At 42.0% G+C, this 15,201-nt stretch overlaps 1 protein-coding gene across 2 annotated transcripts in view; it reads right to left on the bottom strand.

The window, feature by feature from the left end:
- Window positions 1–1,003: 1,003 nt before the first annotated feature.
- The window catches only part of hacd1 (3-hydroxyacyl-CoA dehydratase 1), a 71,225-nt gene continuing 57,027 nt past the window's right edge, over window positions 1,004–15,201 (bottom strand). For both annotated transcript variants that reach the window (XM_085987862.1, XM_085987861.1), the window contains exons 6-7: window positions 9,915–10,093; window positions 1,004–5,927 (exon numbers count right to left, since the gene is read on the bottom strand). In XM_085987862.1, coding sequence (XP_085843988.1) covers window positions 5,845–5,927; window positions 9,915–10,093 — 262 coding nt within the window. In that variant the 3' untranslated portion in view covers window positions 1,004–5,844. The remainder of the gene's footprint in view (window positions 5,928–9,914; window positions 10,094–15,201) is intronic.

Below are 15,201 nucleotides of genomic sequence, written 5' to 3'. Positions count from 1 at the left end.
TGCATTGGAATACTGCAGTGTACCAAGTTTATATTTATCTGGAGTCAACTATACTGTAGTAACATTCCAATATTATAGTGAAGTACATGAACTAACACCTAATTACATTAACTCGCTTCACGTAGAAAACGCTTCATATTTTAAGTGTAACCAATCAAGTGATACTTGGCTTAGATGCTATACAATTCCTCCAATAGAAGAAAACCTACACAAAGGACCAAACAACCTGACCAGGTCAAAGCAGTGGATTTAACCTTGTAACACCTTGACCTGACAATTAGTTAGACAAATAAAAATGAATCAGACAGAACCAAAAGTGTGCCTATTCAGTACAATATTTCAAATCCAAAGTCTAGGTTCCTGATTGCCAAGTTAGTACATTACAGAAGCCCAGCCCAGGTTATTTTGTAAATACTGTATGTATATTAAAGTTTTCTTTCATATATATTAACTGACTTCTTACATTACATAGGAGTGCATGCTCAGTTGTGTGTGCTTAATGCAAATGTGTTTCTTTTTCTACCTACATTCTGAGCCCTCAAAACCAATTAAATCCCAAATACCCATAGATGTTAGTTGCTAAACTCAGTAGTTTACACCACAATCTTAATATCCCAAGTATTTTGAATGTGGTTTAATAAGAATAATGTACTGAAAAGTATAGACTATCAGCCATTTATATTGTCCAATATTAGCATTAAAATGGGATCTAAATTTAAATTAAACAAAGGAGCAAACTGCAGTTTTACAAATTCATGGGAAAATTTTGTCTAAATGCTGTTGATTCAAATGCATTGTCTCCTTTTCTGTTGGAGGTGGGGTAAAGTCCCTTCCATATAAAACATATGTACACTTTCCAGAGAGTAATGTTTATGCATGAGTTGGTGTTCCTGTTTTGCCTTTTTCTTGATCCTCTATTTTCCAATCCTGGCCTCTGCGACTAAATACTTCAGTGCAAATAAAGTGTAATCAATGCTGAAATAAAGAAACAAGTAGGAAAAAATACAGAATTTGCTCCAAAATAAAATAGGTGCAACTTTATATCCTCCATTAATATGGATTAGACAGCCTCGGCAATACTGTTATATTTTAGTCAAACAATTGTATCACAATTGTTTCACTAATGAAATCTTTTACACCATTTCCAAATTAATTTAACTATTTTTCACTTTTCAACTACTCACCAGCAGGCTTTTTAAAAAAAGAGTTTCTCTATTAAATTCAGGTTTGAGTCTGATTATAACCTAACTAACAAAAGAAAACAGAACCCCACATGGATCACGTTAATACATAGCACTTTCACATGATTTTAGAGCCACATTTTTATCAGTTTCACACAATTGTACTTAATTACAGGGTTGAGAATGCTGCATTGTTCAATTTCTTTTCATTTACTTTCAAAATACTGTAATTGGGTTTGTTGCAACCAAGTTAAATACATAACATGCAACCTTTAATTATATATTTTTCAAAAACACACCATGTACTTTTTGCTACTATTCAGTTAATAAAAATACATGCACTTAAAAAGGGAACAAGAGAAGTGTAAAGTTGCTTGAGTTACAGTAACATATCTGGACTACACTGTTGCATACAAGTCTACATTGACTGTTGCTATATACGAGACCTAATTTAAATAGCAATATTTATTTCATGAAGATCAGTGAACATTTCAGCTTTGGCTTGCTTTTTCAAAGTGTGTCCTTCAATGAGTCTGCTTAGAACATGCCATTAAGAAATCTGTTGAATCAAAGCATCCACCTTGAAAAAGTTACTCTTGAACTAAAGGCAAGTCAAAACTGTTCACGTGTCTTTTGTAATTTAGGTCTTTAAATCTCTGCTGTAGAGTATATTCAGTTTATATTGCACATTTTTAAGAGAGGTAATAACCTCAGTTTAGCTGCATAAATTAGAAATATAGAATTTATTAAAGTCAGTTACTTAATTAGCACCCATATGCAAATGAGAAAATAATCTCCTATAAACACAATTAAAATGTAAACACTACTAAAAATAGTAGCTTTCCAGGCCTTATTTTGTTTGCACCAATAATGATTCTAAAAATCTTTTCAAAGAGCCCTTTCAAGCAAGATGCACACCAACAATGATGAGAAAAAACATATCCAACCATTCACAGAAATTGCAAACAAGAGCCATCATAGAAAATAAAGAAAAAGTAGAACACAATAAATCAAGTATGTTGGAATTTGTTACATTGTTATGCATATATTTAACAATAGTGATTCATTAGTTGAGACAGTGGGGTCAATTTCAACCTTACCCACCCGGGCGTGTGGGTAGTTAAACACGAGCAGGTTAGTTAACCACTCAGATCCCAACTATTTCCGCCCTTTTGCAATGTTAACTTGCAGAGTTCTACAGGCAGTTGAGGTGTCTGCCTAACGCAGGAGGGAGCCTCAAATTTATGTAAATCGTGGTCCTATAACGTTAATAGCACGCCGCTGCAATTTTAACTGGGGCCTGAGCAAGGGAACCCGCCACAGCTTTCCCACTAGGCAGAAGCAGGGCTGCAGCTGGTCTGAAGACAGAAAAAGCTTTCTGGTAAGTCTGGAACTTTCCTTTGTGGAGCCAGGAACAGAAGTGCTCCTCCAGGCCCTACAAGGAAAGTTGCAGCCTTCATTACCCTGGACTCCCCTCCTGCAAGACCCTTCCGAAAACCCCTCCCGTCACTTACCTGGAAGTCGGTGGGAGGCCGAGGGCCGCCCGATCTTCACCTGCCAGCAGCTGCTCTACACCCGGCAGTTAAAATCACCATTGCTTCCTGCTGCCAGCCAGGAAATCAACTTCCCAGAGTGGCTTCCCGCTGGAAACCCACTCAGTTAAAGTTTGCCCCAATGTCTAATAACAAGCCAGGGGCAGGGCCACTGTTCTATAGCGACTTAATGGAAGTGATTTTCAACTGCCAGTCACCCATTTTTCACCAATGATGCCCAAGGCCCACCTTATGCAATTTTCAGGCAGGTCCGAAAGGGACCAAGCAGAGGCCTTGCTAGTGATGCCCACATCCCGAGAATGAATAACTTTTTTAAAAACATGCCTGCCTGTTTCCAGCGGGATGCTGCTTAAATATGCAAATCGGGGTTATAGGACCCCTTTTGCAATTTTCAGGTACAAATGGGCAGAACCTGTGTCACCAGCGTTCAGCCCATTTGTAACAGGCTTTGAGCGGCCTAACCAGTGGGTCCTTAAATGGACCGCTGATGACCGCTCAAGAAAAGGCCCAGATATTTTTTGGGGAGAATTTTTGTGGGGCCAGGAAGAGCGAGAATGCTCCTTCCGGCTCCACAAAAATACTGCAGGCTACTGTTGGCCTGTGATCGACCCACTCAGGGATTGGCTCATCCCCCCTGGCTCACACATAATCAGCAAGCTGCAGCAGAGCATCCATTTGGCACCCGCTGCTCACTGGCAGCATTTAAATGAGGCCGGAACCTGAAAATGGTTCAAGCTTCCCAACACCAGCTTCGGATGGCGGCATAGCCACTCCACCGACTGTGCACCTGTTTCAGGCGGAAGTCAAAAATCTCCTTCAATAGTCAAATTCCATTGCGTTTCTCCTGGTGATTTGTGAATCCCACAATTCCATCCACTTTTCTGTGACTACCATAAATCGGTGGCCTTGATTAGCTGCATTTTATATTAAACTGTAGTACTACAACATGTAATAATTTAGCTCAGTAGAGGGCAGGGCAGCAAGCTGTACTACTAGCTTACTGTATAAAATGAACACGGTATTTATTAACGCACAGCTCAAAAAGCCATCATGACAGCAGTCATTTCATATGATTATTATACTTCACTGTAAATTTAAACTAAGATTTCAGTTTGCCATACATTATTTTTAGCTTGCCACTTCAAAAGATAGAACTTGTCCATGGGACATATTGAAATGGCATAAAACAGAAATGGCATAAAACAGGGATTGCTATGAAATTGCCTACATACAGCCATCACAAATGAAATACGGTCATATAAAAGGCAGAAGGAAGATGAAAATACTCCATGTGATTCCTTTACACGTTGAAGGTAAGGGGTCAGCTAGGTGGGCTGAATTACTTTTATTCATACCTACTACTTTCTGATGTTAGATTTAAATTTAGAAACATTTCTAAAAGAATGACCATACAAGATGGAAAAGACACCTTTAAAATGGTTCAGTGCTTTAAAGCTGAGGGCACATAAGTGTTTAATCACTGTTACTACAGCATTCACTTCAGGATTTTAAGATATCGATAAAATATTGTACTGTCATAGATAAAGCACTTTGTCTTCTCTAGAAAAGGAGCTACAGAGAACTACCGATAGTTCAAGGAATAAACCATGGCAATGTCATGAGGCTAGTTTGATTTATGTTTGTAGCAAATTCACCAATTTATATTTACATTACAAAATTTAATTGTAGTGAATTTAGAACAAAACTTCCAATTTAAACAGCGATGATGTTTAAACTCTGGTGCAAAACCAAGATAAAACACAACTCAAGTGGGATAAAATCTATATTGGATCCTAACTTACAGTGAATTTACTTTGCCATCATTGGCAGCTCCAAAGTTAGTGGCAAAACGGGCAATGTAAACAAGATTCATACCTAAAATGGCAGTGCCACCTCAAACAGTAACGCAAGTCCAAAGAGATGGCCATGGTTTTGGTTCTTGGTGGGTTGAAGTGCTCATATCCACACCATACAAACCAGCAAAGCCATCTCCTGTTGCTGGCCTGTACGAAACTTGTCACCATCTAATTGGGTAAGGTGGTTAAATAGTTGCAAGCATGCATAGTTGTTTTAATATGGATACAGCTCCTGTAGAAAATGCTTCAAAATATAAAAGGGGCATTTCTATGGCACTAGAGCTGCAGCTGGTGTTGCAGAATTGCCTCAGAAAGCAAGTTTGCAATATAAATCTGGGATTAGATGTCTGCTAAATGACAAAACTGTTTGCCTGTGTTTTGTAATTACCTACAGGCATCTATCTGTTCATTATCGGTCACAAAAGCATTTTTCCACGTATATGCATAATGCACCATCAGCCTTGCTCCACTGTGACTGTAATATAAAGGAGGCTCGCACCAGGATGATAGCCAAAGTTGTAATATCAGAGTCATTCAATCTAGATATTACTGTGAATGGGGTAAAACTGTTACTCTTGCACTACAAAAAAGAACCACAGAATTGATGAGCTAGTCTGCAGTCAGCTTCAAGTCTTAGTAACTAATTAAAACAATCTAAATACAAAATTATGGGATAGCTGCTAAATAATCCATACATAACTTCATTATGTTTTGTGCATAGCTGTTTATTTTGGTTCCATGATTCTTGTAACTCAGAATCCTCAAATAGGTCACACTGAGGTTTTGGTTGTTCAGTTTTCATCCCCTTTTACACATCTAATTCAGATTCCATTTGGATTACATTGATCTGAATTGAATGTCAAACATTTAGCATTTATATTGTTATATAGATAGTTCAGGTAAACGTGTCAAAGGTAACAATTCACCCCAAAGCGTGCAAAGCAGGAACAAGTCACAGATGTGCCATGATGACATAAAAATTATCAATTCATCACATTGGACTCTAATTCAAATCCATTCCAGGCTGTTTAATTTGGACACACATTGAAGCAAGTTTTGAATCAATCTGAAATGGTGATGCAGATCATTTCAGTTCCAAATTGGCCAAAGTTCAGTAAATTCATAACAATTGCACAGTGCCTTTGATTCAGATCAACTGTCAATTCAGATTGAATCTAAATTTACAGCATTGGTGTAAATGGGTTTTAAACAGTCTAATGATCCTGAGAGAAGCACCATTGTTTCATGACTGGTCTAATCCTCTTTTTCTTTGATCACCTCTCCATGAAGCACCTTTCTCCTTTGACGAAGCATGTGGAAATATAGTTGTGGAAACACTTGATTGCAAATAAATTTGAGGAAAGAGAGAGAAATAAAATGTTAGATACATGAAGTGCAAACAGGAGATGCAAACTACATAGATAGTTATAGGTTTTTATATAAAACTTGATACCTTTATTCAGTTTGCTAACGCCCTAATTATACTTGCAAAGAGGTCACACAGGGCACGAAATCTGTGCCAATGTAAACCATACCCACTTCAGTGGTTGATTTCAGATCAGCACCAATTTAAACACATGCATTAAGTATGCTGAAGTGGCCCATTGCACTTGCCAAATTCCCCTAATGACATTTCCTGCATCACCAAGTTTGCAATATAACATTTTGTAATTTAAAAAAAATTGTTGTGAGAGCACGGGCCTATACAGATACATGGGGGTTGATTTTCAGTGTGCCGTGAGGCGGGCTTTTAGGCGTGCGGGGGGCTAAAATCCCGAATTCGGGGGTCCCGACACCATCCCGCCCAAAACCCGCCTCCATGTAAGTTTCAAAGGAGGCGGGTACCTGCCCCGCACTGGCAGTTAACTGGCAGTTTTTAGCCTAATCCCTATTTTGAAGGTTGTCGTGTGGGATTCCCGATGGCTCCAAACCACGCCAAGTTAAAGGAGTCGGGCCGTCGGGTTGAAGGACTTGGAGGGGTCGAGATGTCGGTGTTCAGGTGAGTGATGGGTGCATGAGTGCAAAGGTAAGTGTGTTTGGTGTGTCTAAAGTGTGTAAAGAAGTTTAAATTACCTGTACTTACCTTTACAGCCTTCCTTCCTCTAGGTTTCGGGAGTCCATCATTCAGCCGGCACAGAAAGCAGAATGGCTGCGATCTGTCAAAAGTGACAGCCTGCAGCTTTCTGTGCCGGCGAGATTTCTAACTGAGTCTGCGTAGAAGGACTCAGGTTAGAAGTAAGACTGTCAGTGTTTGACAGCTTCAAACAGCTGTGAAACACTGATATTTCACCTGTCAACACGTCTTGACAGATGAAATTTCAGTCTGTGACGTCACCTGTTGCCGGGTGGCCCTTAATTGGCCTGCTGAGCCTGCTGGGTGGGCTCAACAAGGTCAATCAAGTGAAAATCACGCGGATTGGCCGCATCTCAATGGAGGCGGAACTACAACCCGAAAGTTGTAGTCCCGCCTCCTTCCCAACTTCTGAATAAAAATCCAGCCCATGCTGTCACAATATTTTATAACCTATTGGTGGTGAGTGAGCTTGGTTGAACCTCAATCAATTAAATAGAGTAACAGTCTTTCAGATAGAGGTACAATAAGCAGTTAGCATTAACAAAGGAAAGTATTAGAAAAGCTAAAAGGGCAGCACGGTGGCATAGTGGTTAGCACTGTTGCCTCACAGTGCCAGGAACCCGGGTTCGAATCTGGCCTCGGGTGACTGTCTGTGTGGAGTTTGCACATTCTCCCCGTGTTTGCGTGGGTTTCCTCCGGGTGCTCCGGTTTCCTCCCACAGTCCAAAGATGTGCGGGTTAGGTTGATTGGCTATGATAAATTGACCCTTAGTGTTAGGGGGATTAAATACGTGGGGTTACGGGGATAGGGTGGGATATGTGTTGGTGTAGGGGTTACGGGGATCGGGTGGGATATGTGTCGGTGCAGGCTCAATGGGCCGAAATGGCCTCTATCTGCACTGTGGGGTTTCTGTGATTTCTGTGAAAATAAGTCTAGAGGAGGAAAGCAGAAAATAGTTAGGACAATGGTAAATCATTTTTTGATTATGTTTGGAGTCACAGATCAGTTAGGGAACAAATAGAACCATTATAGGATAACTTGAGGATAATAAATGCAGACAAAGGTATGACAGTGGAGTTGAATACATAATTTAGGGCCGATTTTAACTTCCAGAGGGAGTTGTGCAAGTGAGGGCCGAAGCAGATTGAAAACCATCTGGCCCTCTGCAGCATGAGAATCTCAGGCTTCCCCTCAGTCTCCTGTCCAAACCAGCTGGGAAGCCCTATCTGGCAGGTGGGCGGGAGTGGGATTTCAGGCAGAAGGCCGCCAAAGACCCAAAAGGAACAATTCCTGACACTCGGGTAAGTGGTTGGGATGGTGATCAGGAGGGCATTGCAATCAGTGGAAGCATTTCGGCTCCTCCTGGCCCAGAAGGAAACTAAAAAAAATCACTTGCCATTCTTGGCCTCTTCTGACCCTGGCTCCTGTTGTCGCCTAGTTGGCCTAGCGGGGAAGCTACAACGGTTAAAATTGCAGTCGGGCAACGAGGAGGTCATTGGAGCCCAATTTGCATATTTAAAGAAGGACCCTGCTGTCTTTCAGCAGGTGTTCCTCTTGAGCAAGTTAAAATTGCAACCCATGGGAAGTCAGTAGGATCGGTTGGGATTGGGGAAGTCACTGTGGCTATTTTTACTGCCCACCAGTCTGGCCTGCCAGGTGGGCAGGGTTAAAATGGTCCCTCTTTTAAATTCAGCAGCAAAAATAAATCAAGCTAGACAAATTACATTGGCATCTGGCTGTTGCCTAGCAGGACCAAATCCCAGATTGGTTGCTTGCAGATCACAAGACAATTTGAGCTAATTTTTTGAATAGTTAACTGAAGCACCTTACAGGAATTCCAAGACAAATTGAAACATTTTGACCCAACCTGGATCTTTTAACCAAATTTCAGATTTATACGCGATAATGTGCCCTATAATTTACACATGCAATATCCATATTTTCATTAGCTTTATAAGGAAAAAAGGTAAATATCAACTAATGCTGGGACGTATATTTGAGGGCTAAATCAATTAAGGCAGGCACTATTCACCGATAATAGCAGTGTAGCTAATATTTCTATACAAAATAGGTACTTGTACTACTTTCCAGCAGAATAAAATCAAGATTAGAAAGTTTGGGGGAGAAATTGGGTGAGTAGCGCCACCTGTTAGCGCCTAAAGAGGCAGTCAGTGGCTGTAGCGCCACTGGCTGCGTCTCCGGCGATATTCAGTAGGGGCGCTAATGGTGGCGTTAGGCATTTGCGCTGCGCCGCCACTGATGACATCATCGGTGTGCGCAGCGCCCCATTCGTGCCCCGTTCGCGATATTTGGTAGCGAACGCCGCAGTTGCACCGCTCGCTACCCGCGCCCGGTTCACGGGGCCTTACTGTGCCGGCAGCAGCGCAAGTTAAGGTGGAGGTGCGGGGCGGCCGCTTTTTCGGCGGCCGCCTGCCAGCACCTCCGTCCCCGACCTCCTAACCGCCCCCCCCGCGGCATTGCCGGCTGTTTCCCCGAGAGCCCGGCACTTCTCCTTGGTGCCGGGCTCATTTGCCGGCACTCGCGGTCGGGGATCGCGCTGTTGCAGGCACCTCCCCCTTAACAGTGGGAGGAAGGCCTGCAGTACCGCAGCGTGCCGTGCCGCAGCATGTGGCGCTGCGGCACGTTGCGCTGCGATAATCAGTTTCAGCACCCTAAGAGGGACGCGGAGCGCCTCAAGCCTCGTCCCGTCTCCCTCGAGGGGCACCGAAACTGAATTTCTGGCGATCGGTATCACACCGATCGCTGCGCTAAATCCTGCGCTTAGCCGACTTTTGCGCCCCAACCCAATTTCTAGGCCTTTGTGTTTAGTAACAAACTTTTGCTGCTTTAAATAAACAACTTAGAATTTGACAAGATACCAATCACATTAAAACAAGGATTTTAAGTATTTTTTATTTGATCATGCCTGTGGACTGTCCTGGGTTCTGCCTGGCTCTTAACCATCCTTGAAAACTCAAGTAAGGACATCTTGACACAACTGAGGTGACATGCTGCCTCTCTGTAGATTTTTATAAATTCATCTATCTGCATTCTCTTCAAAAAATAAACACAAAGTATTGTAGTAAGAATTGAAAATGTGCCAGCCAACTGAAGGCAGAAGACAAACTAATTCAGTCCTCCAATATAGCACACACATGCACAAACAGATAAGACATGAATATTTCTGCAAGTTTCAGTACTGATTTTTTTTCATTTAAAATTACCATTTAAACCTAAAAAAGGAACTTACGTGGTATATATGATATCATTACAGTGATAAGACAAGTATAGTAGTCGAATGAGACATTGTACTTGTTCGGAAGTCTCAGAGAATATATGCCAGATTTCTTTACAAAAGGCAGGGCACCATAAATTGTAAGGAGTTCACCAACCACACCAATTGGGTACAAGATGATAAAGAAGTTGTATCTGCAAACAGTAATAATAATTTATTAAAAGTTAGCATTGATATTGAATACACTAGACAAAAATCACTGTCTATCATGAGTGAAAAGACTCAAAATTCCAGAACTCCATAATCTACAAATAGGATCCATTAGAAAGTTTAACCAGAGATGTTTTCACCGTCCGTGTCTTGTCAAATTTAGGAGATACTTGTAACAAATTTGGAATTGTCATGTTCAGTTTAATTATAGGTTTTCAAAATGCATAATAATTAAAGTTAGAATTGGAGGTCCAGGTACATAAGTCATTAAAAGGTAGATTGCAAGAACTGGGTGTTACACTGGGTTTGACAGCCTTACAAGTCTGGGACCAGGGTTCAAATCCATCCCAGACCTATGGGGTGAAAGTCTGTTGGCTGTAAGTGTCCTATGCGAATGAGTTTCGGTCGTCTCGATCTGCTTACTAGCAGGTATGCGTTTATAGCACAAAACTGCCTCTAATTCAGCACTAATTAGCAATGTCATTCAGGCTGGCCTAAGGATAGTCAGAGTAGGAAACAGAAAAATGCCAGGAGATCCTAAGGCTGGGGTTCAGTCACATTGTTGGAGCAAAGTAGAGGGAGCTTTACTCTGTATGTAGCTGTGCTATAATTGACCCAAGTGTGCTTGGTGCTATAGTGGGTGCCTGAAATTTAAAAATGTTCCATTCCCAAGCTTTAATGTCCCTCACCTTGAGAAACATTTAAAAAAAACTACCTTACAGGTGAAAAAAAGTGTTCAAAAAGCTAATGGGATGCTGGACTTCACAAGAAGTTTAGAATATATAAGCAAGGAAGTACTACTGCAAGTATAGAGAATGCTAGTCAGACATCACTTGGAATATTGTATTCTGTTTCGAGCACCCCACTTAAGAAGGATACTCTGGCTTTGGAAAAAGTCCAGGAAGGTGATAACTACATGAATATTAACCACTTCAGTTAGGTGTCACCAAAAATTGTGTGTCATACGACACATTCCACAATGTATTTCTGAAGTACAACATTTAATAAATAGACTACAGAACCACGGAGAATGGATTAGTGTTTTCACTTATGAAATGGACATGCCATAATGTGAGGAGCGATAAGGGATTCTCATAATGCACACAATCACTGGTGCAATATCCTATGCTACAGATTTTTAAAGTTGTAGAATATGGCATTTTGTTAAGGAATTTTTTTTTCATCTTCCAATTGTGCTAATTTAGAATAGTATTATTTGCAGGCATTTCCAACAAAAATGAATGATAAATAGAATTTGTCAAAATTAATTTAACAAAATGAAAACCCTCAGTGGGACTAACACTACAGAAGTTAAAAACTTTAAAAGAAAAATAATTTCACCAAATCTTTCATTTCCTGACACACTTTAAGCCATTTTACAACCACCAGTACATCTCAAAATAATCATTATAAGTGTGTCTTGAACAGCAGGCACTTTGTTATAGTTAATAAATACTGCATTCATAGTTAAATCAATTGTTAAACTTGTACATAATTTATTTTAATTACAGTTAAATACACAGCACCATAACAAGCAGATAACAAACAGACGTTGCTACTCCATTTGTCTGAACAGGTACTGAAAAGCTGTTTGTGTCTGTTTTTTGGAAACATAATGGCCCAGATTTTGCTGTAGCAGGGCATATAATGGCATCTGCCATTAGTTAGACTTGTTCTTGCACGTTTAGGTTTTTAAGTTTTTTGTGTAGATAGTTGCTGAAAGTGCAACGACGAGGGAAATAGGGCACCTGGGGCCTAAGTGAACAGGGCAAACAGTGTATCTCCTTAACCAATCAGATTGAAGGATTGTGAAATAAAGAGCACAAGGATGGAGAAGGAAGTGTAACTTAGAGCGGGTGAATTCAATTCATTTGTAGGGAAATGGTGTTAGGGAAATTGATGGGATTGAAGGCCGATAAATCCCCAGGGCTTGATAATCTACATCCTACATTAAGGAAGTGGCCCTAGAAATAGTAAATGCATTGCTGGTCATCTTCCAAAATTCTATAGACCCTGGAACAGTTCCCATGGATTGGAGGGTAGCTAATGTTACCCCACTATTTAAAAAAGGTGATAGAGAGAAAACGGGGAATTATAGACCAGTAAGCCTGACATCGGTAGTGGGGAAAATGCTAGAGTCCATTATAAAAGGTGTAATAGCAGAGCACTTGGAAAACAGTAACAGGATCGGACAAAGTCAACATGGATTTACAAAAGGTAAATTATGTTTGACTAATCTACTGGAATTTTTTGAGGATATAACTGGTAGAATAGATAAGGGAGAACCAATAGATGTATTTGGACTTTCAGAAGGCTTTCGATAAGGTCCCGCATAAAAGAGATTAGCGTGCAAAGTTAAAGCACATTGGATTGGGGGTAAGGTACTGGCTTGGATAAAGAACTGGTTGGCAGACAGGAAGCAAAGAGTTGGAATAAACGGGTCATTTTCCGAGTGGCAGGCAGTGACTAGTGGGATACCGCAGGGATCGGTGCTAGGACCCCAGCTATTCACAATATATATTAATGATCTAGACGAGGGAACTAGATGTAGTATCTCCAAGTTTACAGATGACACAAAGCTGGGTGGGCGTGTGTGCTGTGAGGAGGATGCAGAGAAACTTCAGTATGATTTGGATAGGTTGGGTGATTGGGCAGATGCATGGCAGATGCAGTATAATGTGGATAAATGTGAGGTTATATACTTTGGTGGCAAAAACAGGAAGGCAGATTATTATCTGAATGGCAATAGATTGGGAGAGGGGGAAGTGCAACGAGACCTGGGTGACCTTGTGCACCAGTCGCTGAAGGTAAGCATGCAGGTGCAGCAGGCGGTTAAGAAGGCAAATGGTATGTTGGCCTTCGTAGCAAGAGGGTTCGAGTACAGGAACAAGGATGTCTTGCTGCAGTTGTACAGGGCCTTGGTGAGACCACACCTTGAGTATTGTGTGCAGTTTTGGTCATCTTATCTGAGGAAGGATGTTCTTGCCATGGAAGGAGTGCAGCGAAGATTCACCAGACTGATACCTGGGATGGCAGGAATGACGTATGAAGAGAGATTGGGTCGATTGGACTTATATTCGCTGGAGTTTAGAAGAATGAGAGGGGATCTCATTGAAACTTATACGGCTAAAAATTGAGTAGCGCCCCAATTGGGGAGCTAACTTCGCCGGGGCACTAAAACCCGGAAAAATTAGTGTCCCCGCGCCGGAAATTGAGCGGTTGCGCCCCAAGAGAGAAGCGGGGCGCTACTGGAAGTGCCCCGCATCCCTCTTGGGGCGCTGTGAGTCAATATTGCGGCGTTATGTGCCGCAGCGCCACACGCTGCGGCACGTCGCACCGCGGTATTGCAGGCCTTCCTCCCCTTCTTAAAGGGGAGGGGCCTTGTGCAGCGCGACCTGGGGCCCAGCTGGGCCCCTGGGGATCGGGAGTGCAGGCAAAAGAGCCTGGCACTCAAGAGAAGTGCCGGACTCTTGGAGCACAGCCAGCACTCCGCGGGGAGGGCGTTTCAGGAGGTCTGGGACGGGAGTGCAGGCAGGTGCCGGCAGGCGGCCAGCAACAAAAATAGCCACCCCGCACCTCGCCTTTAAATTGTGCCTCCCCAGCCACAGGTACGTCCCCCTGACCCCGTCAGACATAGCGTCCGGCGGTAAGTCAGGGGGTGCTCCCGAAGATCATGGCCGAGGCGTGAGCGGGGCGCTGCGCATGCCAATGACGTAATCGCCAGCGGCGCAGCGCCGCAGGGAGCTACCGGTTAGCGCCACCACTAACCTCCCGCTGAATTTTGCGGGAGGCGTGGGCAGTGCCACGCCCGGGCGCTAGTTGCGTTGCGTCCTGCTAGCGCCCTCTTAAGGCGCTAACGGGAGGCGCAACCAACTGAATTTTTCCCCCATAAAATTCTAACTGGACTAGACAGACTAGATGCAGGAAGGATGTTCCCGATAGCGGGGGAGTCCAGAACCAGGGCTCACAGTCTAAGGATAAGCGGTAAGCCATTTAGGACAGAGATGAGGAGGAATTTCTTCACCCAGAGAGTGGTGAACCTGTGGAATTCTCTACCACAGAAGGCAGTTGAAGCCAATTCATTAAATATATTCAAGAAGGAGTTAGATATATTTCTTAAGGCTAAAGGGATCAAGGGATATGGTGAGAAAACAGGGACAGGGTACTGAATTTGGAGGATCAGCCATGATCTCATTAAATGGCGGAGCAGACTCGAGGGGCCGAATGGCCTACTCCTGCTCCTATCTTCTATGTTTCTAAATCAGGTACAGAAAGAGAAATAAGAGACTCCACACTTGTAATAGTTAATTTTCAGTGGCAGAAAGGTTGATTGGCAGTAATTAACACATCATGTCATTAAAAGGCTACTTACACTTGAAATGACAAGACTGAACTTTCTGTGGAGAGTTTAGTTCGTATCTACCATGCAAATACAGCAACTTCACGACATTCAATGCATGTCAATGGTGAGGCAGACAGCAAAATTACGTTTTCCCAAAGCCAATGACGGAGCAGCGCAACAAGGGCAGCAACTTTTGGATATTGGCATTTAAACACGCATCTGCTGCGCGCCTGAAGTTGCTGTACCATTCACACATAAATAACAGCGAACACCATTAGCCTCACCATTATTCCAACAGCAAATTCGGGCCCAATAAGATTTCATGAAAATCCTGTAATTCTCTGCCTCACATCAAAGCAAAACCTTTCCCACAATGGGTTTCTAACAAATTGCTTTTATACTTTAAATGTTATCTTCCACTTTATATAGTAAACTTAATTAAATGAATTCCAACTTGCATGTATATTTGTTTAAAAAATATCATTTGTAATTCGTACCTGAAATCCAACATTTTCAATGATCCAATAAAAACCTTAACTCACTCTTCTATTCCTAACATAAAATACACTATAGCAATCCTGAAATATGAAGGATTCGTGCAGTTTGTTCCTTATCCCATTCTGATAAAATTAATACATTGATTCTGCATGGTTTGTGCATTTACCAAAAAAAGTTGACCATCAGTACAAACTTCAATCCAGATCACTATCCCCTCTGTATTTCTTACATACTTTTGCCATCTTGTTTACG

Source organism: Somniosus microcephalus, chromosome 5 (genome assembly GCF_052327205.1).
Source record: "Somniosus microcephalus isolate GS21.2 chromosome 5, FLI_Smic_1.0, whole genome shotgun sequence".
In the NCBI taxonomy this organism is placed as follows: domain Eukaryota; kingdom Metazoa; phylum Chordata; class Chondrichthyes; order Squaliformes; family Somniosidae; genus Somniosus; species Somniosus microcephalus.
This window is presented reverse-complemented; position numbering and strand designations above follow the sequence as displayed.